At 40.5% G+C, this 25,604-nt stretch overlaps 1 protein-coding gene across 1 annotated transcript in view; it reads left to right on the top strand.

Moving 5' to 3' along the window:
* Window positions 1–6,919: 6,919 nt before the first annotated feature.
* Window positions 6,920–25,604, top strand: part of DENND1B (DENN domain containing 1B) — a 144,365-nt gene continuing 125,680 nt past the window's right edge. Inside the window, exons 1-2 of the mRNA XM_062497729.1 lie at window positions 6,920–6,942; window positions 9,685–9,749. Coding sequence (XP_062353713.1) covers window positions 6,926–6,942; window positions 9,685–9,749 — 82 coding nt within the window. The 5' untranslated portion in view covers window positions 6,920–6,925. The remainder of the gene's footprint in view (window positions 6,943–9,684; window positions 9,750–25,604) is intronic.

Raw genomic sequence — 25,604 nt, 5'->3', positions numbered from 1 at the left:
TATATACTGTTTGTAGAGCTGAGAGACTGGCTTTTTCATAAATAATTTTCATATAAAACATCTGGCAGTGTATACTCTTTTATATTTATACTAGTGCATAAATAGGGTCTTAATCCATGGCAAATAAATAGCTGGAAACTGTTCTTTTAATATTTAGGATTCCTTGATTTACTGCTTGAAATTTTTTGGTAGACAGAGCAGACAGTTTCTAAAGCAGCCTAGAGACTTTTAATATCATTTTGATAAAGTTTAGTTCCTAATATTACATACATTTGACCTTATCACAATAAGTCCACATTCAAAAGATTACAAAAGTAGGAAATTTTTATGTCTGATAACAAAAATCAGTTCTGTATTGCTTTGGACAGAACTTTTAAAAAAGCTCCATTGTAGTTATAATGAGCACCAGATTCATCAGGTAGCCTGAATCCTGCAGCATTTAAAATATCATTTGAGAAGTATGAGGAGTATATTCTTGCCTAAAGAGAACCGAATTTATTCAGCAAGAAAGCATTCAATCTGGTAAGAAACTTTTACTTGCAAATGACTTGAATGAGTGATTTCCTTCTCCTGAATCCATGCATATTGAAAGATGCCACCTGACCCTGCTGCTTCACTCAAAAATTCTTCCTTAAGCAAACTGTCTGCTGAGCTGAAAAAATCTCCACAATAATCACTAAGTGTGGGAAATAATTGGGTATATTCCCTTAATATTGCTATAATGTTTCTTGAAACTTTCTTCATTTTTTTTTCTATGCAAAGGAAAGAACAGCTTCTTTTTTCTGTCTTTCATTTCTTTGAAGTTCCTAACAGGGAGACCGGTTGCAAGGTGCCTGAATTGCATCTAAACTGAAACTGGGCAAAGACCACCCCTTGTTTTCAAACACTCCTATGAATAATCAGCATCCACTGGAAAGCACTTGGTATTTGCTCGCTGAAGCCTGGATTTGGGCAGCAGACCTGAAAGGTGGCTTATTCTACTGTTAGATTCTGCCAGCTGTCATGTCTGAATAAATTAGAAGTGTGACCAAATTTTCTGAATTGTATATGAATTGAAGTTATTATGCATAGAAATATTACTTATGTTTAATTTCTAAATTAATTTGCATCTAAACAACTGATAAAGCATCCAGACTGCGTAGGTAAAGCAAATGTATGGTTAAACTTTATAAAGGATTGTAAATATTTACTAAATGCATACTTCACATCTTCTGTAGATTATGATGCAGATCTATCTAACAAACAAAAGGTATTATGGATCAGACTGCAAAGATTTGCAAATATTACCAGTAAATCAAATGCTGAGCTAATACAGCTGTATCATAAACATTTAAAATTTTTGGGTGTCTTATCTCTCAAACCCTTGTAGTTTGAAGTTACATACATAAAAGTTCCCCCATCTCCTCTGTTAAACTTGTAATTATAGCTGACCTGATTATGAAGACCTGCTATCTCAGTCTTGTTGGGAGGGCACATTGATTAGAAAGCCAGGGAATCCTCATTTCCATCCAAGCAGTGATCTCTGCCCAGGAGTTCACTGATTAATTAATGAGTGTGTTTCCCTGGGTGTGTGAGTTTGGGCAGATTAGCCTTTGCACACAGCCTGGCTGCAAGGAAAATAACAGCTGGTGGAATGCAGCATCCCCGAACCTTAATGACAGCGTAGCACACCCATCACATCAAAGTCCTTACCCAGCCACGCTGAGGTGTCACTTTTGGTCATTTCCACCTTAAATTATCATCTGTCCTTAAGCAGGAAAACTTAGAGCCCTTTACAGTGCATTTTTGAGTAAATAACATTGAAAGGTTAAAAAAGATGTTTGTATGATCATGCAAGGAGTTAATAAAAATGTGGAATACTTGTAAATGTGTATATTCCATATATGTGTATTTAGTTAATAAACAGGTTCATTGAAAGAGACCTATTTCAAACCTCGAAAGAGAGTATATTTAAAGACACTGAATGATGAAATCACATAATGTAGGTATGTGGTGTTTTTTTTAAGGTACAGTGTTCTATCTTTAGGTATTGTCTCATGACGGTATTATAGCTAAAAAGTTAATGGGGAAATTGATGTTTGTGAATTTAGTAGTTTGAAAAATTTTGCACTGGGAAGATGACATAGTCACTCATTTATAACCTGGGATGGGTGTGTGTAAGATGCAAACAAGGTGATAAAACCCCCAAAACCTCCAACCCCATTAAAATGGGCCTGAGAGCAAATTCTTATTGTAAGAGATACTTTTCAAGACTGTGAGGTGTGACAAGGTGATTATGTTGTTAGGAGAGAGCTGCTGAGATAACATAAACCTGCTGCAACTTATCTGAAGGAACAAGGACTGAAACAGACCCAAGTACACTCAGGGGTGAGTGAAGAAGTAAATTTTGGTACAAGGTATAAACTGCAGATCATGTCTAAGTATTCTAAAAAATATTTATTATGGCCATAGAGTGGGAAACTTCATGGGTTTTGATTTTGACAAACCCATTGGTGCTCCCAGGGGAGAAAATCTCTTTCAGCAAGCTCTGCTAACAATGTTCTGAAGGAAATCCCTTGATGGGTTTCAGCAGCACTTAAGAGGAAGATCACTTTATTAGTAGTATACTTTAACTATTAAATGAATTGTACCTGGCTAGTGAGGAATCCTGTGATACTAAAGATTCCTTAATTGACAATATGTGTGCTCCAGCTTATGGTGATAATGAGTGTTTTTTACCTCTGAAAGCCTTGCTGGAGTTATTTGGGATGGGAGATTTAGATCTGTACAGAGTTGGATTCAGTCAGTGATCCCTAAACCTTGTTATTTCACATGGTAGCATTTGTTTGTAGGGTAAATTTTGTTTCCTGTGCTCCCTGTGAATCACCCTGCACAAAGCATGGGTGCTTGCAGTTTGCATTAGGAGGAATCAAATTCCCCCACGCTAAATACTAAGCAGAGTAATTTTTGTCTTCAGAGGTTTTGTGCTTTTGTCTTCCCTCTGTCCCTTTTCTGCCTTCTGTGCTAAAAGAAAATCATTACATGTGTGAATGTAGTGCTATCAAAAAAGTAATTGGCTTCTCGTGGAACTTCTCTTCCTTGTTCCACTGTTTCCAAGAGACACAATGTGTGGCCATTTTTTGTCTGCTTCTCATCTCCCTTTTGGAGATCTTAACCCTGCTTTGCACCACTTTTATAGACCCAAACCCACATGGTTTTGATTTGGCAGAGAATGACAGATTGCTAACAGAAAGGATGTGATGCTTGTTTTGGTATTTTGCTTGGTGCTTTTCATCTACATCTCCCTTGTGTCCATATTGAGCTTGGTTGTAAACTAGAAACTATGCTCTGTGGGTTTTTTTGGCTGATAACAAATCTCATGAGGTTTGGGAATCTCATGGGGTTTGGGAATCTCATGAGGTTTAGTAAGGCCGAGTGCAAGGTGCTGCAGGAGTCCAGGAGGGGCCACCCAGTTGATCAGAGGGATGGAGCACCTCTCCCGTGAGCAAAGGCTGAGAGAATTGGATTTGTCCAGCCTGGAGAACAGAAGGCTTTGGGGTGACCTGTTTGCAGCCTTCTAGTACCTGAAGGGAGTCTACAAAAAACATGGACAGGGACATTTTTACAAGAGAATGTAGTGACAGGGCAAGGGGGAATGACTTCAAAATGAATGACTGTAAGTTGAGATTACGTATTACAAATAAATTATTTGCTCTGAGGGTGGTGAGGCCCTGGCACAGGTTGCCCAGAGAAGCCCAGCATGCTCCATCCCTGGAAGTGTTCAAGGCCAGGTTGGATGGGGCTGTGAGCAACCTGGTCTAGGGGATGTCTAGGCAGAGGACTTGGAGCTAGGTGAGCTTAAAGGTTCCTTCCAATGTAGGCCATTCCATAATACTTGAGATGGAGCTACCCTGATGGCGCTTCCATTCTCCTCTTATCTGATGCAGATGAAGTAGATTTTTGGATATTTTTTCATTAGACCTCCTACTCCAAAGCATGAATAAATCTGGGGAGAAAATTAAGGCTTGTAGGTCTAGTTCAATTTACATGAGACCTCTTTCACTGCTGAATTGTCTAAGTATCTGTATCGGTTTTAAAGCTCCTTTTCATTATTAGGCTGGTAAAAAGATGATTAATGACTATCACCACTGGTAAAACTACAACAGAAGATTGAGTAGGGATTTTCATCTCTAAGTTACTTGTTTTTCAGTTGCTCCTATCTACAAATGTTCATCTCCCACACCTCCAGCAAATCCTCTTATATCAGGTCCTATGCTAATCTTTTAGATATAATTTAGGTCGAGGTCAGCCATTTCCATGTTATGCAAAACATAAAGAGAAAGGCTTTGTGTCTTCTGGATTACATTGTAAATCAGCTGATTCTGAAACATCCAAGTATCAGTTGCTTCATGGCTCTAATTTGGAATGGAAGACCAAAGAGTAAAGAAAAGTAAATTACACTCACAGCTTCAGAATATACTAAATGTTCTGCATATCTAGAGATTTTGCTTTCAGTTTTTCCTTCCTCCTTGGCCCTCTTCCAAGGAAAAGCTGAAACCAAGGCAGCAGCAAGAGATGGTTTTTGAACATCAACACTTTTCTTAAAACATCATCTTCCATTAAAATCTGCTGTGGTTGCAAAACAGTCTTGAAAACATGAACTAAATGTAACCTGGACAGAGATGTCTGCTTAAGATTTCACAGAATCTGAAATACTAGCTCGGAGAGATGTGAACCTCATCTCAACAGGGTGTTCTCTCATATGCCTTCTATTTTAGACTTGAACTTTCTCTACTCTTCCTGCTCTTCCAGGCAGGCGAGGTTTAGCCACTGCATGCAGTCAATTTACTCCTCAAGGCAGGTATTTACTTTGGGAAAGAGACCCTACCTATTTTTTTCTCCAATTACAATAAAATGAAATCTAAAGGACCCAATGGTCCTATCTGCCATGACAGACCCTAGTCCAAGAGTGCTAGAATTGCAAGGCAGATCATCTTGACAGGCTGCCAGACTACTCTTCTGTCTGCAAAAGTGGCAAGCATCTTAAGAGAAGAGAGAAATAAATGCACACTAGACTTATAAAATATTTATTGTATTTCAAAATACAGATTTACTGAAAACCTGGTGGGGTTTTTTTTGGGGAGGAGAGTGTTTTTTTTTTTTGGTTGGTTGGTTGGTTGTTTTTTTTTTTTTTTCTTTCTTGTACACCTCAAATGGAAATTTTTCAGAAGTGCAATATCTCAGTATTTGGGTAATCATCTGATCCAAATTCAATCTTGTTAAAGTATTAGCCATTTTTTTGCAGAAAAGACTTTCAAATTCTGTGTGCTTTACAGTAGGTCTGGGTGGAGGGCAGAAGAGAGGCAGGCAGAAAGAGGTACAGACATGACTGTGGTTGTGCCCCATACCCTTCCCCTTCCCTCTTCTCCTGTACCCAGCTTTACCAGGTGCTGCTGGAGACCTTTTGCTTCTGTAACATCCCCGGGTGCTGCATGCTTTGCTCTTCCCATCCCCTTGCTAGAGCAGACACAGGCATTGCTCCCTTCTCTCCTGGCTCTTTAATCCAGAATGATCCCACCAGGGAAGTTCAACTTAACAGTGGGTGAATTAACACTGCCTGCTATGAGGGCCTCTCACGGTATACAAAAATTCACATTTAACTTTTTTTTTTCCCTAAAACAACCCTGAGCTACGTGAAGTGCATAGTTATATGTTAAGGATACAAAGCCCCAAGCAATTTCATTTACTTCAGTGGGAGTTACAAATACTGGCAGCTAAAACATAGCCAAAAATTACTGCAGAACGAGGACTGGGAAAGTAAGTACTTGAAACCCAAGAAAATCCCCAAGCTAAGGTTACTGCTGCAACATTCAGGTCTTTCTGTGGCACATCTACAGGGTTTATTATTAGTTAATCTATGTCCTGTGAGGTGTGTAGCATGTGCAGTGAAGCCAAAACAATATTGGTTTGGAGAAGTTAGTATTTGTAATTTCCTGACTTTTGAATATTTGATTTGTCAGCCCCAGCAATGCATTAATGCTGCTTTATGTGTTTAATATGTAATTGGCTTGAATTTTTTCATCTTTTCAACTGCTGATACGGTGATTAGTTTCTAGAGGAAGAGTGAAAAGAATGACGTTTTTTCTTTGGCCCAGTACCACAGAATCTATTTTATGCACTTTTTCATGGCAGCGTTACTACGCTGGTGAGGGAAACTTGGTGTAGGTGGGAATTTGGCCTCTCCGATGAATGAGACTTGGAAGCCTCTCAAGGACGGTGTATTTTTATTTCCTTTCCAAACTCGAGGGAAGCACTCGAAGACTGAAAGCTTTTCATGTGTGTTTACAGGACGGTGGGTTCGCTCCAGCCGTCCCCCGCTGCACCAGCTCTTCAGCGGTTTGGGATGGCGTTCGTTTAGCACTCGATACAAACAAAAGCTAAGCAGATTACCGCAGGTTAAATGAACACCTATGACCTTTAGCACGAAAAGCTCCGCTTTCCCGCAGCGCACACAGAACGTGAAAGGGCTGCTGCGATGTGTCAGCGCACACAGCAGCCGGAGCCACGCTCCGAGCCGCGGCTCAAGGTGCCCGCGAGGCGCCCATGACGGTCCGTGCGCTGCCCCGCCCGCCTGCCGGGCCCCCGCACCTGCCGCGGAGGGCACGGGCCGCCCGCCCCCAGGTGACACCAGCCCCGCCGGCTCCCCGGGCCGCCGCCGAGCTTCCTGGTTCCCAGAAGGTGCCGGAGCGGCTGCAACAGGAACTGAGAGACGGGGGAGGAGGCGGTGCCGGCGCTCCGCCGCAGTCGCGGCCCGAGCCGGGGGAGCGGAGCGGAGCAGCCGTGGGCCGCCGCCCGCCGCGGCGCTGAGCCGCCCCCGCCGCTGCCCCTTCGCCCCTGCCGGGCGGGGCGCTTGTCCCTGGGGGCGCCGGGGGCCCGCGATGTGACCATGGACAGCAGGTTCAAGTGAGTGCTGTGTCCGCGGGGCCGCGGCGGGGCTGTGGGGCGCGGCGGGCCGAGCCGAGCCGAGCCGGGCCGGGCCGGGCCGGGCCGAGCCCCCGCGGCGGACGGGCGGCGAGCAGGCCCCGCGGCAGCCCCGGTCCGCCGTGCGCCGGGCGGGGACGGCAGGAGGGGGAGCCCACCCGGCGGGAGCGTGCGAGGGGCCGGGCGCGTCCGCCGCGGCCGCTGAGTGACAGCGGGAAGGGCGGGCGGGAGGCGGCGGGGCCGGAGCCGGGGCGAGGCGGGACCCGCGGCGCGGGGGGAGCGGCGGCGCCCCCCGACCCGGCCCGCGGCGGCGAGGAGGAGGAAGAGGAGGAGGAGGAGGCGGCGGCCGCAGCCCCGCCGGCCGCTCCCCCGCCCCACGCCGCCTCCCGTCCGCAGCGGCGCGGGGGACGCGCTCGGCGGCCGCCGGCCCGGCCGGGCAGAGGCCTCGGCGCGGTCGGGCTGTGCCCGGTGAACGGGGCCCGTGCGGTGCTGGCAGCGCGGTCCCGAGGCCGCTGGGCCCAGCAGAGCTGCCCGCGGTGCCCCTGACCGCCGCGGGCCGAGGCTATTGCAGGCATCCCTTTCGGAGATGACAGAACTGTCAGGGTTGGGAGGGAGCTCTGCAGATCATCCCGTCCGCTCGCCTTGCCAAGGCGGGGTCAGGTAGAGCAGGAACACTTTCAGGTGGGTTTGGATCGTCTCCAGGGGAAGAATCCACCGCCTTCCTTGGGCAGCCTGTTCAATGCTCCGCCACCCGCAGGGTAAAGAAGTTCTTCCTCACGTTCAGGTGAACTCCTTGTGTTCCAGCTTATGGCCGTGGTGGTTGCAGACCGCCGTTCTGCCATTGCGGCATGGCAGGTGCAGGAGAGGGTGTTTGGGGGCACTGCCGTCCGGGCTGCCCTCCGGCAGCGGCCGCCTGCTTTGGTGACACTGAAAGTGACAAGATGTTAGGCACGGGTTTCGGCGGCTGACAAACAGCTCTGTGCCCTACGTGCTGTGAGCAGGCTGGCGCCGCGGAGCTGGCAGGGAAACCAGAGATGAGAGACGGGCTCACGATTCTCAGATTAGTTTGACACATTTTTGACACTTCTAAGCGTAGTGGGATGTGAAGAGTAAACTTAGAAGCGTTTTCCTGCGAAAGCAGTTTTAGAGTACTACCGTGAAAGACAGAAGGCAGTATTACTTCAAAGAGCTTTTCTTCATGAGTGTAATTCATCTAGGAGTTGAGTTAGAAGCACTCATTTGGTGAGTATAACACGAACCGATTCACAATAAAACACCAACCTGAGAGGATAAACCCAAGGCCTAAGCTAGAGCTATGTCATGGGAGGATGTAATTTCTTTTAAATGAAGGATTTTTGTGGTTCAGTTTTCTGGGTGACTCAACCAAGCACAGTCCTATCAGTTTCATTCTGAACCTGTTCACCAGCCAGAGGAGGAATGGACAGTTTAACGCCAGAGTAAATCTCCAGTGTCGTGGATTTCAGCTGCTGTAACTCAGAACCAGAATTTCATCTCCTGTACGCAGGATGAGTAGATACAGGATTTTCCCAAAAACACGCTTTAAAATGCGAGGAAGGAGTGTGATATGGGCAGGTTATGTCTTCATAATCTGAATTAGACTATAATTGCATATCTCAATTGATGATGGTGCTGAGGTCAGTGAAAGCATGTACTAAACAAATTAATTTGTGACAGCTGAGTTTTTCCCTAGCTCAGCCTTTGGATTTCATTCAAAATTTTATTTAAAGAAACAACAGTGTGTTAATTTGCTCTATGCTTTATGTGAAGCCTTCTAGAAACCTGGAACCAAGTCTTGGTTTTTCTTTTCTGTGCCTAAATCTCCAGCTGACTTCAGTGGGAGTGTTACACAAGACAGGAGTTCAAGTATGTGCCTTTTATGTGGTTAAACAGATAATTGATACGGGTGCGGTTATACCGCTTGTTTTTAATATAAATAGTAGCGTGCTTGGTAGGCAGAGAGGGCTGGTAATGGCATTTAGACGTGTTTCAATGAATATGTAGTTTGGGATTAGGTTGAGTGTTAACTGCTGTTGGCACATGGAGCTTGTTATTACCATCAGGTGGAAGAGGCGCCGGCCATCAGCCGCAGCTGCCCTGGGTGGCTGCTGCAGACAGGGCTAGCTCGGCCTGGTGTCCATCCCTAGGCTGTGCTCTCGTCTTGGCTCTCGCAGTGAATCACGGCCGAGTTTCAGCCTTTAAAGTCGCAGCTGGCGATCAATACCTGGTGAAAGAGGAAGCCAAACGGTTCTCGGCCTTGGGGTGGTAATCACATGCGTTGAATGGAGAGTGGCTAAACACGGGGAATTAAAATGGAAGTCTAATGATGGGCTGTTGCTATTTAGTAGAAGTAAGACATAGCTTTAGAAAAGGCTGCCTGGGACTCCATTAATGTTGGAGATAGCTCCTTATCAATCGATCATTGTAGTTTTTTTTTTTTTCTCAACTGTTAGGTGGGGTGTGGTGGAGTGACTTAAAAGCTATTTGATATATGAGGCAGTGGCAATATCACAGTTTGGCTTGTTTATCTTTTTTATTCCTTTCTTAAGGCTTTTTGTTTATTCCTTAGAACTAATCTTGAGTACTAATTTTGTTTTAATGGTATTTTAATTCTATTTATTATTCTATAAAAAATGGAAAGGCTGTAACAGTAGAAATAAGATCTGAAATATGTATATGATAATTGGTTGTGTTTGTTTCTTCTAGGGAAAATCCAGAACGTACCTTTGATTTGGTACTGAAAGTAAAATGCCAAGCTTCAGAAAACGAAGGTAAAGCACTCTGCCTGTGATATTTATATAGAGAAATGAGAGCTGGAGAAAAATACTTGGCCTCCCAATCTAGTGTTGTTTTATACTTTGAATTGTTTTTGGACTGAGATTGTGTTAGATTGTGCCTATGATTATTTTATTGCTTTTTGAAATCTATTATTTTGTAGTTATTGTGGGGTTTTGTTATGTTTTCATTTTAGCTGTGGTAAAAATATTTTTGCTCTGCCTAATATATTTGCAAAACTTGGACTTGAAATGTATTTTCTACTCTTAAAATGTTGATTTTGTTGAAGATTTAACTTCAGAAGAACAGTTGACTTCTGTCTATGAGGGGAATATTAATTTTGATCAGTGTGATAGAGAGAAATTAAGCTATTTTCTGGAAAACAATAGGAAGAGACTTTCTTTGTAGCTCATGTTTGGCATCTGCCTTGGTTTGCTGCTCGAGCTTGCATCAGCCATCACTTTCACATCTCTATAAACAAGGTAAAAGAGATGTAGTAGTGCAAGAGTTGTCTGAGAGAGGCATTTTTTCTTCTTGGGTAAAAAGAAGATGGGCTTTCCAGTACTGAAGTTAAAGTGACCTCCTGAAAGTCCACTGGGGGAACTCGGTTCATGTTCACATCCGAGGCTGTTGGCCTTACAAAAGCAAAGGGAGAGGAGGAGCTTGTCGGGGTTGTGTTGTGGTCACGCTAGTCTGTGACAGCTGTGTCTTAATCACAACTGTAAAAACAATAAACTACATCTTAAAATAGACTATATTTCTTATCCTACTGTGCTAATGGATGCTGTTGCCAGAGCTTACTACTTTAACAAGTAAGAGGCCTGTAGAAGTTTATAGCCCCAAATGATTCCTTTTTTTTTTTTAATATTTCAGACAGCAGTTCTATTAGTGTTGGTTGTAGAAATGTGCCTAATGTGTTTGGGGAAAAAAAATACAACACGTTGAAGCTAAGCAATTGTAGTTCTTCAGGTCTTTTAATTATTTTTGTGACCAGCCAGCGTCTTTCAGTTTATCTCCTGCTTTTTTGATTTGCTGTTGGTATGGTCATAGTTTGGCAAATCAGGTGGGCTTTCCTAAATCTGGTCATTGTTGTGGCTTCTATCACATGGCACTATGCCTTCTTTTCTCTCCCTTTTGTGGTTTTTGCCTTAGTGATTTCATAGATGATGAAACCCTGGGAACCCTGCTTATCTACTTGACTTGGGATCTGTTCTTCCTTGCATTGTGCTTTTAGTCTCTGCCTCCACTCACTATCCCTTCCTGGGGGCCTGTTCATGTCTTGGCTTAGGCCTAGCTTTAGGTTGCAGATTTTATTCCCTTTCTTCCTTTCCCTCCTGAGATCCGGACTGTTGGTAATCCTTCCAGGTCTTCATCTTGAAATCTTGAAAAATGTGGGCTTTGTTCTTCTGTGATCAGAACATGGATCTATATCCTTTTAACTCCTTTTATCTCCTGTTAGACTTCTCATTTTTCTCGTGCATCTTTTTGTCACTGCTGTCGTAAGAAACCACTTCTCATTGTGTGCAGCTCTGTGAATGACCGCCTACACCTGAATTTTGGTCATAGGCACTTCCCTTCCCTCTCTTGGTTGGTAGTTTTGCTGTTTATTACTTGTCCTCTGTGGAGAGGAGCGCATTTAAGAAATCTGTGTGTCTTCTTGCACTGAAGCACGAATTAATGTGGAGACTTTGTGACTACATTGTGGTTGCATTCACAATTCCTTCAACGCTGTGTGGGCTCAGTTGCTCTTGATTCTTGGGGTGACCAAAGACAGGAAGGAGGTTTGATACTGATAATTTTTTTGAGTCTGCAGTGTCTAACTGGTGAGGGGCTTAGGGGTCTTTTGGTGGCCTGGAGCTTGTGTTGATTCTTGTGTGCATCCACAGGTCAGGACAAAAGTACAGTCCCCTTTTGTCTAACAGTGCTGGCTGAATATTCCAGTTACCATCCTGCTGTACTTGGTGACCCATCTGGGATTTGTTTTAATGTCTTTCATATCATATGTAATTCAGATAACAAACTCACTCCAGTGAGGGCTTGACATCATATTTACGTATGGTAATATGAGCACAGTGATGTATCAAGTTAATATATCTGAGTGTTAAAGTTATCTAAAGGAAATTCGCAGGGGACAAAAGTGTATTGTCTTCACTGCTACTTCAGAAATGGAGCACAGGGCTTGTCATGCAAAACAGGGAGCTTTCAAGGTTGGGTTATTATAAGGCCTAACAAATTTGACAGTTACCCTGTATTGTAGGTCTTGCCTTTAAATAGATTTTCATGCTAGGATAATCTTTTGAATATATCATACTTGAAAACGTGATCCATTCACCTGGTTCTTTGCTCATGCCTCTTTCTTTCTTATGAAAGAGATTTGTGTTTAAATAGGGGCTTTCTCCCTCGCATCCCATCTGCTCCTTGTACTTGATCCTGAAGCTATGTCAGGACTGAATTTGTGACATCACTGTCACCAGTGTTGCCGTGGAAATATCACAGCCACAAAATTATGATCTCCCTGGATGAGTGAGCAGCGGGAGAAGCTGACTTGGGAGAGAGGAAGACCTTAATGTGACCCGTATATCTCTAAGCTTTTTCTTTTCCAGCTTTGCTATAGTCTGTGTTGCCCTGCATTTTAATTTCCCTGTGCCAATGTGTGACTGTTCTAACAAATCAAAACTGTGGTGGCCTTACTGCATGTGGAGGTCTTACTAAGATGCTTTTATGAGGGTGCTAAATGCTTGCAGTAATGTGACATGGTGAAGAATTTTGCTGTTAAAATTGTTTAATACTTTTGGAAAAGTATTTTTTTAGAACTTCTTAAATCCAACATAGCTCTCAAGGAATGTCAGTTTTTCAGATGTTACATTGTCCTAGGCCTGTTCCATCTATAAAGGATAATACATACATGAAATGCAGCAGCATATAATTTCTTATATGTGTTAAGAAATTTGTTCTTCAATTATTCCACTAATTATTTTCAACATATGTGTTTACATTGAATAGAAACCAAAGAGATTTCATGTAGTTAATATGAATTTATCACTTCCTGTTTGGTAGGTGGCTCTTGAATTGGTTACAGGCTCCGTTGTGCTAGCATGTATTTATTTATAGCTGGATTAAAATTTTGTTTCCCACTGGATACATGTTTTTTGGCTTGTTTGTGATTTAAGAGTAACTTACATACTTGAATATTTGTTACTCTGTTTTAAACTACAGGAGTGCACAGTAGCATTGCTAGAACAGTGATCTTCCAACCCTTTCCTCAGGCAGGAGAGAAAAAAAAGGATACCCTGTACTTAAATAGTCTCATAATCCCCTCAACAGTTTAGGATCTATTGCTTATTGTACTTTCAGGGTGAATCTCCAAAGAGGAGACCTTAAGACCAACATCAGATTGTAGCCCAGATCATAACTTTGAGTCTTTTGCAGTGCTGAGGGTAGTAAACATCAGTTAGTAACTAGTTAGTGTGACATTTACTTAGGAGAATTCATCACCCATTTCTTGCAAAACTTTGAGATGAATTAGCTTCTGTTCAGCAGGGTTTGCTAAGTGACTGGGACATAAGTGCTAAGCTATTCTAACAGCCTGGTATTTAATTGTGAATTTGGCTTGCAGTATGAGTAGCACCTTACAGAAAAAAGTTTCACACTGCCTTCCAGGCAGTTGCATATTTTTGTAATTCTTTTCTGTGTTATTCCTTAATGAACAGTGAACAAGAAATAGCAAAAGTGTGTGCTCAATTTAATATTGGGAGCAGGCCTTTGGTATTAAATTTTCACTTACAGACCCAGAGGGCAACTTGACAACAAATATTATCAAAACTGCAGTGTTATTTTGAGGACAAGAATTGCTCTTTAGCTTAGGGTAAACAATATTTTGCACTTGAGGCTGAATCACCCTTACTGAGTAACAGGAGTAAAGTAGTGGTACACTTGTCCTAAGTGCACAGTCTTACATAAGGCTATTGCTCAACAGCTGCACCTACAGCAACTTTACTCTTCTCCTGGCATTCTTTTTTCCTTTGAAAATTACACTGCAGGTGGCACTGGAAGATGGGCTGGAGCCCAGGAATTGTCTGAACAAAGCTGTCTGCAGCTTTTTTTTTTGCCATCCAGATCCTTCTATCATGAAAAGTAAATTGAATTTCTGGAAAGTTGAGGTTTCTGAACTTTTACACAGGACATGTCCAAATTAATAGTACCATTGTAATCTTGGAGAGGGGTGTGCATTTATCTGTGTATTGTATCTATGAGCATACAAGCATGTAAAGGCTGTGCATACACACCTCTAAGTCTGAACTGTGGATCTGATTTTAAATGGGCAGAGATGAAGTTGGCAATTTAACTCAGCCTATAAACTCTATATCCTGTGCATTGGTTCTTTTAAAGCTGGGCTGCAGATGCAAAAGGCAGTGCAGATACAGTGGCCAGCAGTAGAAAAGCAATGTGCAACAGCTTCTGTGAATGTAAAGACTTCAGCATTTCTGTCCACAGTTTCCCAAGAAGATGACTCAGATTGGTTTCAGTATGGTCAAGAGAGTGCTGTTTGCTGCACCTTCATTGTCTTTGATTACAGCACATTAAAAAAGCAACGGAAAGGGTCCTCGGAGGCTGCAGGTAAATCCAGAAAAGTCATCCACTGAATTGTGGTTTGGGTCTAAAGCAGTCCTGACTGTTACAGTTTTACTTGAAAACCCTTTTAAAGTACCAGTTCATTTTCTGTCCAATCTAAGAATAATTATTGGAACACCCTTGAAATTCGGTTGCTTTGTCTGTATTTCCTTTTTAAATGCTGAGAAGTCTTATATAGCTCTAGGGCTAGATAATGTGATTTTCAGAGAAGGTGTTAAATAGGTTGTGTTGAATTGCACAGATAACTCCTGTAGTTTATCTTGCCTCTGCCAGAATGATAATAAATCTTAGTGCTGTGTGATCTCCAAATTATTTGTCTTTAAAGGGTCTTATATTCATTAAATTTTCAAGAAAAAGGCACAAATCCAGTTTAATTATGTGTTGGTAGAGTTAAAAACTGTGTGCATTAAGTCCAGCAACTAGTTTAGAAATGCAAAATTCGTTGTATGATGTTTGATTGCTCTCTGTTAAGGTACTAATGAAATATGTAAATCCAGAAAGGTCCCAGTTCCAAAACCAAGTTTAATGCAGTTGGTAGTTTTGTCCAAGGGTAACCGGTCTTGCTTTGATAAGGTTTTGATTTAGAGTCTTCCAAAGCTGCCCCTAGGACTGTGGACAGTGCAGGCACCACATTTTCTTCTTCTGTTTTTTCTTCACTCTTGAGAGTGGTTTGTTAACCACATATTCTGAACCAGTGGGTGTAACATGCTGATCAAGATAACTTCTTTCCTCTGCTCTACATTTTTTGTACAGCATCTCTTCAACCGGATGAAAAAGATAATTCTATCTGTGTAATACATGAAGAAGTCTACAGGATTTTTTTAAGAGCAGTTAAAACTTTTAATGCAGTGTTTATATACTGCTAACCTTTTTCCCTGTTGGTTTTACTTGGAAGGGTACTAAATGAGTACTGGCCCACAGAAAGTTAGGTTTCTCTACTTTTTTAAAGCATGCTCTGTTCTTCAGGCGGTTACGGAGAGCAACTATATGTTGTTATGAACTAGAAAAGCTTTCTTACAAGTCTCTCATGTGTATATTTTTAGTCTCAAATACTGTATTAACATATTACAATTTGTTTTACACCAGTAAAAAGTTATAGGTGCTTTTTCAATTGGCAAAATGGCATTTGAGAGCGTTGACTATCCGCCTATAGTCTTAGTTTAGATGCAGTTTTTGTGTATTCAAAAATATAAAACTTTCTTTTTATATTCTTCAGAAGTTTCATTTGGCTTAACATCCGCTCCCCTGCCCCCCTGCCCCAACTCATTAACTCATATGTTGTTATTTAGGTTAGTGCTACTTCCCTGTAGTGGTTTCTTGCTTTTCTGTTGTAATTTTGAAGCTAAAAAGGACATTTAATCTAGCCTGGCTTCTCTGTAGGATTGACTGATTAGGGGTAGAAAATGTCAGTCTTTTGTTGAGGGTTATGTAAATGCTTTGAAGACAAAAGCAGGTAGTGTATGAAAAGCAGGTAGAGCATCACTTTTGTCCTTTAGACAAAACCAAGAAATAGAAGCCAGAGTTTGTCTGAAGTTCTCTTGTGTATGAACACCAAGCATAGCTGTAAATTCTTAATAAATTATAATCTTTAAACCCTCCACTTGTAGCTAAATGAGTAATTTCATTGTGTTCAAATTTCTGGCATTTAATTGGAAAGCCCCTGAGGGTATGAACAATGTCTTCAGTGTGTTTGGACTGTCACTAGCACAGAGTGGGTGTAGGAAAATTATGAACAACAAAACCAATTAAGACAAGAATGATTTTGCATCTAAGATAAAGATTGGCATTTTGAGGTTTTTTACCTTTTCCTTCTGCTCTCCAGAGACTGTGAAATGCAGTGTAGTCTCTCCAGCTTTCAGTTTCTCCACAGATGCAAAAATGTGGAGGAAAATATTGCTACTTTTCAGCATCTCATTTCCTACAGCTCTTTTTTTTTTTTTTTTTTTTTTTTCCACCAACCTCCAGAGATTCTTGGATGTATGTGTAATTTGGAGGTGGGTGCAGATATGTGTGTGTAGGAGGGGAAGGGGTGAGAGCTGCTGAAGAAATAGGTCAAGGAAGCTCTTTCTCCTATCACGCCTGCATTCTTTACCAGGGTGAAGAGACCTCGGTGGGGAGGGCAGACCCTGCTCCCCAGCAGCCAGAGGACAGTGCTGGGAGGAGTGGCAGGCTCTGCTCTGCTCTGCTGTGCTGGTCTGTGCTGCAGAGATTCCAGCTACAGTGATGTGGGGGCAGGCACTGCTATGAATGCTCACAGAGATGAATTATTCCCCTGCAGGCACTTGCCCGGCTGTGTCAGTTTTTCATGTAGTGCCATATGCTACTTTCAGCAGTGTGATTGGGTTTTGGGCAGTGAAATTAAAAGGGAAAAACTTGATGAGTTAAGGAATAGAAATGCTAAGCTGGTATAAAAAGGATTTTATATGAAATTGAGTAGAATGAACAAACTAGTATAACTAAATACAAGTTAAAAACAGCTATGTGTGTAATGCAGTCAATCAGTATGAAAGTTGCCATTCTAATGCTTTTTTCAAATTTAATTTTAGTTTCATTTTAGTACTTCACTATTTGAGATGGCTGCCTGGGGGATAGTTTGTGGGCTTTTAAATTGCTTGTATTCAGAAGTGTTAAGAGTTTGCATATTTTCCTAAGCTAATGTCAGCATGCTTCTGCCCTCCCACACACTGAACAGCGAACCCATCATACACAGAGATTTATCATTCTTCAGTGGGATATTTTATGCTGCTTGCTCTCTTCATATAGAGTGTAATGACTTTTAGATTTTTTTTTTTTTTTAATGTACAGAGGATTTAAAATCTGATGAAAAACTTTGAAAACTAGTTAAACTTCCAAGGTTTAAAATACTTCTTTTGAAAAACTGTAAGACACTTCTCTGTTTACCACTAATTTGAAGAGGCTGAAGTGTAGGGTTTCCTGTCTGGTTAACGAAAATAGTTTAATTCTTTTTCCTTTTCCACTGATGATATTATCTGGAGAATGGCGGATACACGTAGATGCTCATCATCTAACTGTTAAAATAGATACTTCTGTTTATAAATAAAATAAAACATGATCAGGGCTACAAAGGGAAGAGTTGCATAAGTGTTCGTGAAGGGTTTAAAAACCCCTGAAGCCAAGTAAAGTGCTATTTTTATTTCTTAAAGTGATGCAGTAAGAGCAATTTGAGCATAACATTGCTTTGCAACTAATATGTTAAGAATCCGTATTTTTCATGGCAGGCTGATACGTGATAATTCCAAGATCCTGGTGAAAAAATGATATTTACAGGCAAATACTTAAGATGGAATATTCTATGTGACTGACAGATAAAGTATTAAAATGCTGAAAACATTAACTTCTGACATTCTCCTTTAATATTTTTCCATTTATTTTAGAGAACTGCAGCCTTTATGCTTAGAACTGAAAAATTTGGGTGAACAAAGACTTTTTATGTTTTGGGAATCTGGTTTAGAGAAAATTTTAAAGCTTAGTGTTGAACTTTATATGGAAAAATGAAAAGAAGAAGCAGAAGTTAAGAAAAAAAGCCTGAACAAAATTTTGGGTGTGGTATCTGGGCTTCCTGCACTGGGAAAGCCAAGGCAGCAGTTTACAGTCCTACTGTGTTCCTTTGCAAAATTGTCAATCCTTGTTTGGAAGGTTTTGTCCAAGTGTTAAATCTTTAATTAGAAGCAAGGTTTGAACAACGCCCTTAGATGATGTTTCCTGAATCTGGTTTCTTTGCACATTTGAATGGGTATTCAGATGTAGATTAAAACCTAGCTAAAATTAAAAACTTATGTCTGAAAAGAGCATATTGGTTAGGGTTTCTCTGGGCCATATTTTTAAAAACTTCCTTGGTTAATGGCAAGTTTGATCATCATAGAGGCATAATCATCACAACCAAGATATTTTGCCATTAAGTGGCTTAACACTGCATTGTTCCTTAACCTCAGAATCTCAGAATGATAGAATGACATAAATACTTCCTACTCATCTGACTTTAGATGCTGTTCAATATCAAGGGTTTTATTTGTTGTGACACTTGAACCTGTATTAGAACAGATGTAAGTATTGTTGTATTGTCATTGTGTGGATGGGGTGAAATTCTTGCTTTTGGGAGGAGGCAGTTCTTTTGCTGTGTCAAAGGACTAGCTAAATGCAAAAATCTGCTGTTTTAGTATTTAAACACTGGATGCTAAATATTTAACTGTATTGAGGTAGTTGCATTTGACACAGAGAAGCCATGCTGATAGTGATTATAGCATTATTCCCTTCAGAAGTTACAGGGAAAAGCTTAACATTTTAAGGCAGCTGTTTCCAGGAATGAAATTGAGTTACTAGGGAGCAGTGTTACTTTTTATATCCACAGGTTAAGATACAGTACCAAAAAAAAAAAAAGTAAGAGTGTTTTTTGCTACATTGAATGTGTTTATGTTCTGTTTAAATGCAAGATAAGAAAGTAGCAGCATAAAGGTAAAGGACAGGCTGTGTGATGATTGCAAACTTACCTAGAAATCTGGAAGTCTATCATGAGTTTGAAATAATGGAGTGAAACTGCTGTGCCTTTACAGTGTCAAGAGGGAAACAGTTGCTGTAACTTAGTCTTGCTGGCAGGAGCTGATGCTTTATGGATCCTGTTCCTGTCTTCTGGAGGTCTTTTGGCTCTTAAGCTGTGTTTGCTGCTTGTGTTTCACTTCGAATAGCTTGCACTGCTGGAAGCCTGTGAGGGAAGCATCCTTCCTGCTCCTGGTGGCACTGCCAGGCTGCTCCATGGGCACGCTCCCATCCAGCTGCTGGGGCTGCCTCTGGAGCTGACAGGAAAAGCTCATTGTGCAGGCTGGATAGGGGAGGAACCCCGTGGGATCCCCATGGGATTTTCATACCATTCAATGTAGCATCAGCTGTTGATTCATCTATTAGTGTTAATTTCAAGTATTTCACGTTTGTTTCACATTTATTTGTTGCCAGTTCAGGAAGCTAAACACAACTAGGTATACCCTTACTCTGTCCTACTATCTTCCTGTTTGCTTTGTGTTGGAATCTGTTTGGGTTTTGTTGAACTCTCGTCCTGTTTTTAAAGAAATGGGTTTGACAACCGTGGTGATTTCCCCCAGCTTTTCTGTTCACAAAAAAAAATTAGCTCCTAAGAAAAAATGCAGATACTCAAAAGTTAGATCCCTGTCACCTGTGGACACTTGGAAACATTGGATTTGGAGATAAATTAAATTTTCACTTTGTGTAAACAAAATTCTGGCTAAAGACCTCAATTGCACTAGGTTGGTATCAGGTTGGTTCCATGAATTACTATTCATAGAACTGAAAATAGTTAACAGTATTGTGACACAGCAGAGGAAATTCTGATGAATTTTGTGTCCAGGAAAGACTTTGCTGGTGTTCATCCTCTAGGTAACTTTTCCCTCTAAGAATACTACCAGATTAACAAGAAGTACAGTTTCCTAGTGGCAGATGAACTTTTGCTGTCACATCAGAGGAGGCCGTGATGTTGCTGATTCTGTGCCAGGACAAGTAAAGCTTCCTGACACCAAACCTGAATTAAGTGAGGTTCTGAGCATTCAGTTTAAATCAGGCATTTTTAATTGGTGCATCTGAGTAAACCCATTTTAGTTTCTGGGAATGGGTGTGTTGCATGCAATGTAAGTATGTGTTTCCATGTGCTTAACTTGGGTTTGGAGCCCTCTAGCACCTTACTAGTTCTAGTCTAAAAATGCTTTTCCAAGTGTCAGGCAAGAAAAAAAAAAAGGCAGAACTAGCATATGTAATTAATAAGCAAGTGTTTTAAGGAATTTATAAAGAACTTTTTTTGGTCTTGATATAATATACTGTCTTATACAAAGAATGGCTTGAAAGATACATTCTTTTGCATTTTGGTTGTGATGTTAGAAATCAATACTATGACACTGCTTGACCAAAAAAAAGCTTGATATGATCACCCCTCAAGTGCCTGGGTGAAAATATTTTTCATTGGCAATAAAAACATTAATAAACTAAAGCCTGGCTTAAACTGTGTGGCAGCTAGTGATTGTGACTCTTCTTTTTAAATAAACAATTTTGTGTGATATTACTGGACACTGACAGATAGAGCAGACTGTCATTGAGAATACTTGTCAGGTCTTGCAGTCCTTGGAGGGAATTTACATTGTGTTTTCGACAGTGAACACAGCAGAAATCATCTCAGCTCCTGGTACTGGGGAAAGTGATGAAGGACAGGGTAAACCAGAGCAAACAATAATAAAAATAAAGTAAACTACCAGAATTTTCAGTGGAAGTGAAGTAGGATGAAGTTTGGAAATAAAAAGGTAGTGAATTGTGTTGGCTGTGGTCAGCAGAGCTCTTGAAGCCAGTAAATCCATAAGGATGGGCATTACAGACTAACTACAGAGCATTATTTGCTCTGTAAGTCCTGGAGAACATGAACTTGCTCTGCTCATACATCATCTGCTTCGTGCAGGTTACATCGATGAGAAAGATCTGGAACTGCAGTGTGCATTGAATCTCTAAAAAAGAAAAAAAAAAAAAACAAAACTTGCTTCCAGCCCTAAATTACTTCAGTTCAATGTTTAGGTTTGCCTCACTCCTCATGTGGGATTGTATGTCTCTCAGCTTTGAAACACTGATTTTTCTCTGCATTTCCCAGGAAAATTTTTGGTAATGACATTTGCTCTAAGAGAACCCATCTGTGTGGCTTGTCCTATCTGGGTGTTTTGGCTGGTAATGTTTTTTATGGCTGCTGGACTTTCATAAACTGGAAAATACTCTGTGTGGCAATCTGTATGAAAATAAGGATACCTTATTTTACTTTAACATGCCTTGTTATGAGATGTTCTCTGCAAAAAGAGAGTACCCAGTAGAAATTTTAGCTTTCTGGTGAACAGTGGCTGTACTTCATATACTCTTCAACTTTTAAAATATTCAACGACCCATCTAAAAGTAGGGAGAAGTACTGACTATGAAAGTTGAAATGTGTATTCAGTCACTTCCTAAGTAAGATGTGGTCTAGGATTACAGAATGATCTATGAGTTCACTAGTTAACACCATCATTAATGACTTTAGTAAAAGAGCCTGTAATTAGTTCAGTTGCAGAGGTGCTCTTTACAGTTGTGCTGTGGCTTGGATTTAGAGCCAATCTGTGTAAAGCAAATACATACCCTTTGTAGGTGCAGGTCTGGATTTCTGCTATGAACATAACTGGGCTCTGTATGGAGCTAAACCAGAGTTTCTCACATTATGTCCTAGAACATAATGGGATTTTATGATCTGATAAAAGATCATTGTTTGTTTTGTGTCTCACCATGTCTCTCCTTTTATCTTAATATAACAGGGAAACTTGATACTGGCATGTGCTACTGGGGGACTTCTGCTACTGGAGTTCTGCTTCTGTGTATTTTAACACTAGAAATTATTCATCTAAGCATGACCAGTATGTTTTAATTGTCAGCACATCTTGAAATATTCATCCTTCAGGGAGCAAGACAAAGTCTTGCTAGGACAGAAAGTGCCAGAAGAGCATAAACAATATTTGCAAACAATGTGATGTTTCAAAGTGCTTTGTATGCTGAGAGATCAAAGTGGGTTTGTTCTTTTCTTTCTTTGCTTTGTTTTGTTTGAAGACCTATATTTAGTTCATGTGTCTTTGGGTATGTAGAACAGTATATATTACTTAGCATTGCAGTTACTATAGCAGCTTTGTGCTTGTGCACTGAACACAATGCAAATCATTAAACACATACAGATTGCTCAATCTGAGATAAATGTTGAAAATTAAGTGTTACAGAAACTGAGAAATTGCCTTTCTATTAATCAATGTTCCAGAACCTAGTTTTTTTCTTTATAAGTCATAGCAGTAGATATTCAATTTATACATTTAATAGGAGTGTTAGAAGTCATGTCACATTTGTAAACCAAAAAGGAACTATAGTGTATGTTATCTTAAATTAATATTCTTTTCAGAGAGCAATTCTTATCCATTACAAAAAAGTAGTATGTTTTAGAAACCAAAGAAACCAGATTTGAAATATATATCAATTATTCTGAAGTTTAATTACCATGTCATGTTCATATATGATTCACCAGCATTTATGGAGGCTTTTGTTTTGCTTCACAGGGTATTAACTAGATGCACTGGAATATTGCAAATATGCAGGGTTAGGCAGAGACAGATTTTATTCAAGACCTACTTTGAACACCAATGGCCAAAAGAGATGAATTTGAAATCAATATTTTCACCTTCCTGAGGGTGGTCTTAGAAAGTGTTTACTGCAGAGCAGCATTGGAAAATGGTGTTTTGTTGAGATCTGCTTATTGACTCCTCTAATCTGAAATTCTTAAGACATTCTAATACAATTTTTAGTTGTCATCAGATAAAATATGTGAGTAGTGAAACAAGAATTCTCTTTCATATGTAGCTGTTAGAAGTTATGGACACTGATAGAATGCACAGATGTGGGGATAAAATCTGCTTTATGTATAATGAACTGCAATCCTCCCCTGCAGAAATATCTGTGCTTAGAAAACTGATCACATACACTCAAGATAAGGTAGTACAAAAAAGAGTGTTGTACAGGATACCAGACAGTCTGGTCTTGAATAGTGCTAAGTCAACAAAGAAAAGCACTTTATAAACAATAGATGAAACATCTTCCTAACTTGTGCTAACTACTAGATAGCTCAGTAGTTATTAATAGGATACAAAATCTTTCAGCTCTGGAATATGTTTACAGAGCTGGCTCTGATATTTTCTTCCTTCTTCTGTTGAGTGTCCTGTTATTGTATTTGCTTCCTCCTTTGCATGTGTGAGATTTATGTTTTCATTTGACTTAGCAGTGCTAATGGGGAAGGATGATAAATACTCCCAACATTGTAAGGGCCAGATGTAATCCCTAAACCTTATTGGATTTTGCCTTGTTCAGCCAAACTGGTAAAAATGGTTCTACAAAGGTAAAACACATCCTTTGCATTAGCAGGAAGTGCAGGCAGCAGTCACCATGAAGGGAAGTGTCAAAAGACTGGATTGTGTTGCTGAAAGCTTGGGTGATGCTTTACTGTGGGCCACATCGAGGAGCTTTTCTGCTAGTAAGTGTCCATTAGGCAAGTTCTGCAAAAAACCACAAGGTTTTGAATAGCGTTTTGCAGGGAGTAGGTGCTTCAGGCCTGAAGTGAATGACTACTACTGAGCACAGTGCATTTCTTGGTAGTAGTACTTTGGTGGTAGTGGGAAGTGTTGCTGTCCTCTCTTCTACAGCCTGTCTTTGCGCAGGCAGGAGGGAGAAAGGCAAAGCTCCCTCAATTACTGCTGCCCAGAAACTCTGTTGGTGGAATTGTAAAAGTGAGCAGATGAGTACTCCCAAAACTGCCCCAATGATGATGACATACACATGCTGGAATTCAAGATATAATTGCATTATAGAGAAATTACATAATTTTCCAAAGTACTAGCTTTTCTTGGGCCTGGAGCTGGACAGTCGCAGTGTTGCTTTGCTTCTCTAAACTTGTCCTGCCTAAGAGAGCTGGCCAAGCAGAGCTGGCAGGTGTCTGTGCCTGTCACTGGGTGCAGGGCTCCCTGGAGAGCAGCAGGCAAACATGGAAATAAAATCCAGTGACCAAGGACTGATTTCAGGGAGGGAGCAGATTAAGGCTGTGCTTCTGTGTTATATCACTTTTCATGTCTTTGTTTTTATATGGGAGGATCTTGCTGAACTCTGTTTCTTGGAGTTCAAGGTACCGCACAGATGTGTTACGTTTAAGATAAGAGACTTCATTTGATTTCTTCCCTTTTACTCAATAAAAGCAATATGTAGAGAGTAGTGAAGTGGACTGTGAGTCTGCATCAGTTCAGGCTGAAAATTCTGCCACATCTGTAATGAGCTTTTAGCATTTCGGGGCATCTGATAGTTGTTTCTGTTAATAGCAGATTGGAATTGCTTTCTGTGAAAGCAGATTTGAAAACAGATCAATATTTTAAAGAACTATAAAAAGGAATGAACCTGATATGAAAGTTATGAATGGATGAATCTGTTCTGAGCTTCCTTTTTGTTTCCAAAGCCTTCCTGTATATTTAGCAAAGAAATAACAAACACTAAATTCTATGTTTTGAGTTTTTTTAAAACAAGCTGAGAAACTACAGATTCTTATTCCAAAAGCAAAACAAAGAAGTGATGGTCACTTACCCTTTATTAGAACCCTTTTTGGGGAAAAAATGAACAGTTTGTAATAGATTTCTCTTAAGTAGTTTACAAGTGTTATTGGAGGATTATTATCAGTAACCTTTGTCTTAAACTTAGCTGCTGGGTTTTGTGGTGCTTAAAATGAGTCATACATTGTACAATGGCTTAAAATCTTACTCTTTTGTAAGTAGATCTGTAATTCCAATCTTTTGAAGGAGTTTTAGTAACTGAATAATTGAGGTTAAAATGACATGTGTCCAAAACTGATGGTACACAAGTAATGGTTTATCTGTTGGTGTTGAGAGGGTTTAGATGTACATTTTTGTGTAGTTTATTTTTCTTCACTAGCTGCTTCTAGAATAGTGCTTATTGCATAATTGTTAGATGTTAATTTTACTATATGCTTGAAGGTCAGGAACGAGAAACAGGTTAAGTGTAAGAAAGAGTAAGATGGTAAACAAGAACACATAGATGAAGACAAAGGTAAACCAAGTCATCTGTGGAGGGTGGTTCTTAAATATATGTTGTGTGTGTTTGGTTTATAATTGTCTGTAAAATATTTTTTTCTGGGCATATCAGAAATAATATTTCAGTATCTTGCTCAGTAGCTTAATGAAGTAGCCTTATCACAGTGCAGTTGGTTTCCTGTTTTTCTGGCTTCTTGGTTTTGGGTTTAATTTTGGGTGCAAGTGTATATATGGGAGGAATTCTGACTGAAGTTGTTTGTTAAGGAGATGCACTATAATTTGAAGAACAACAAGTATTCTTAAATTAGACTTCTGTATTAAAAATTTATCTTGCAGAAGTTTTGTGCAAAAGAAAGGTGTTGCTTCTGATCATCAGGACAGGTAAAGATTCTGGCATTTTATTCACTGCAGATGAGTTACCTGTGCATTTCTTGATGCTTAATGCATGCATGATCTCCATGTGAAAGCATGTCCTCGTTCACATAGCTGGTAAAACACTGGTTAGTAAAACCAGCTGAAGTTAATCACAGCAGTTGTTGCAATTCAGTGCTTTGGAGATACCAGCCAGCA

The sequence above is a fragment of the Cinclus cinclus genome, chromosome 8, assembly GCF_963662255.1.
Source record: "Cinclus cinclus chromosome 8, bCinCin1.1, whole genome shotgun sequence".
NCBI lineage: Eukaryota > Metazoa > Chordata > Aves > Passeriformes > Cinclidae > Cinclus > Cinclus cinclus.
Note: the sequence above shows the minus strand (reverse complement) of the source record. Positions and strands in the feature narration are given on the sequence as shown.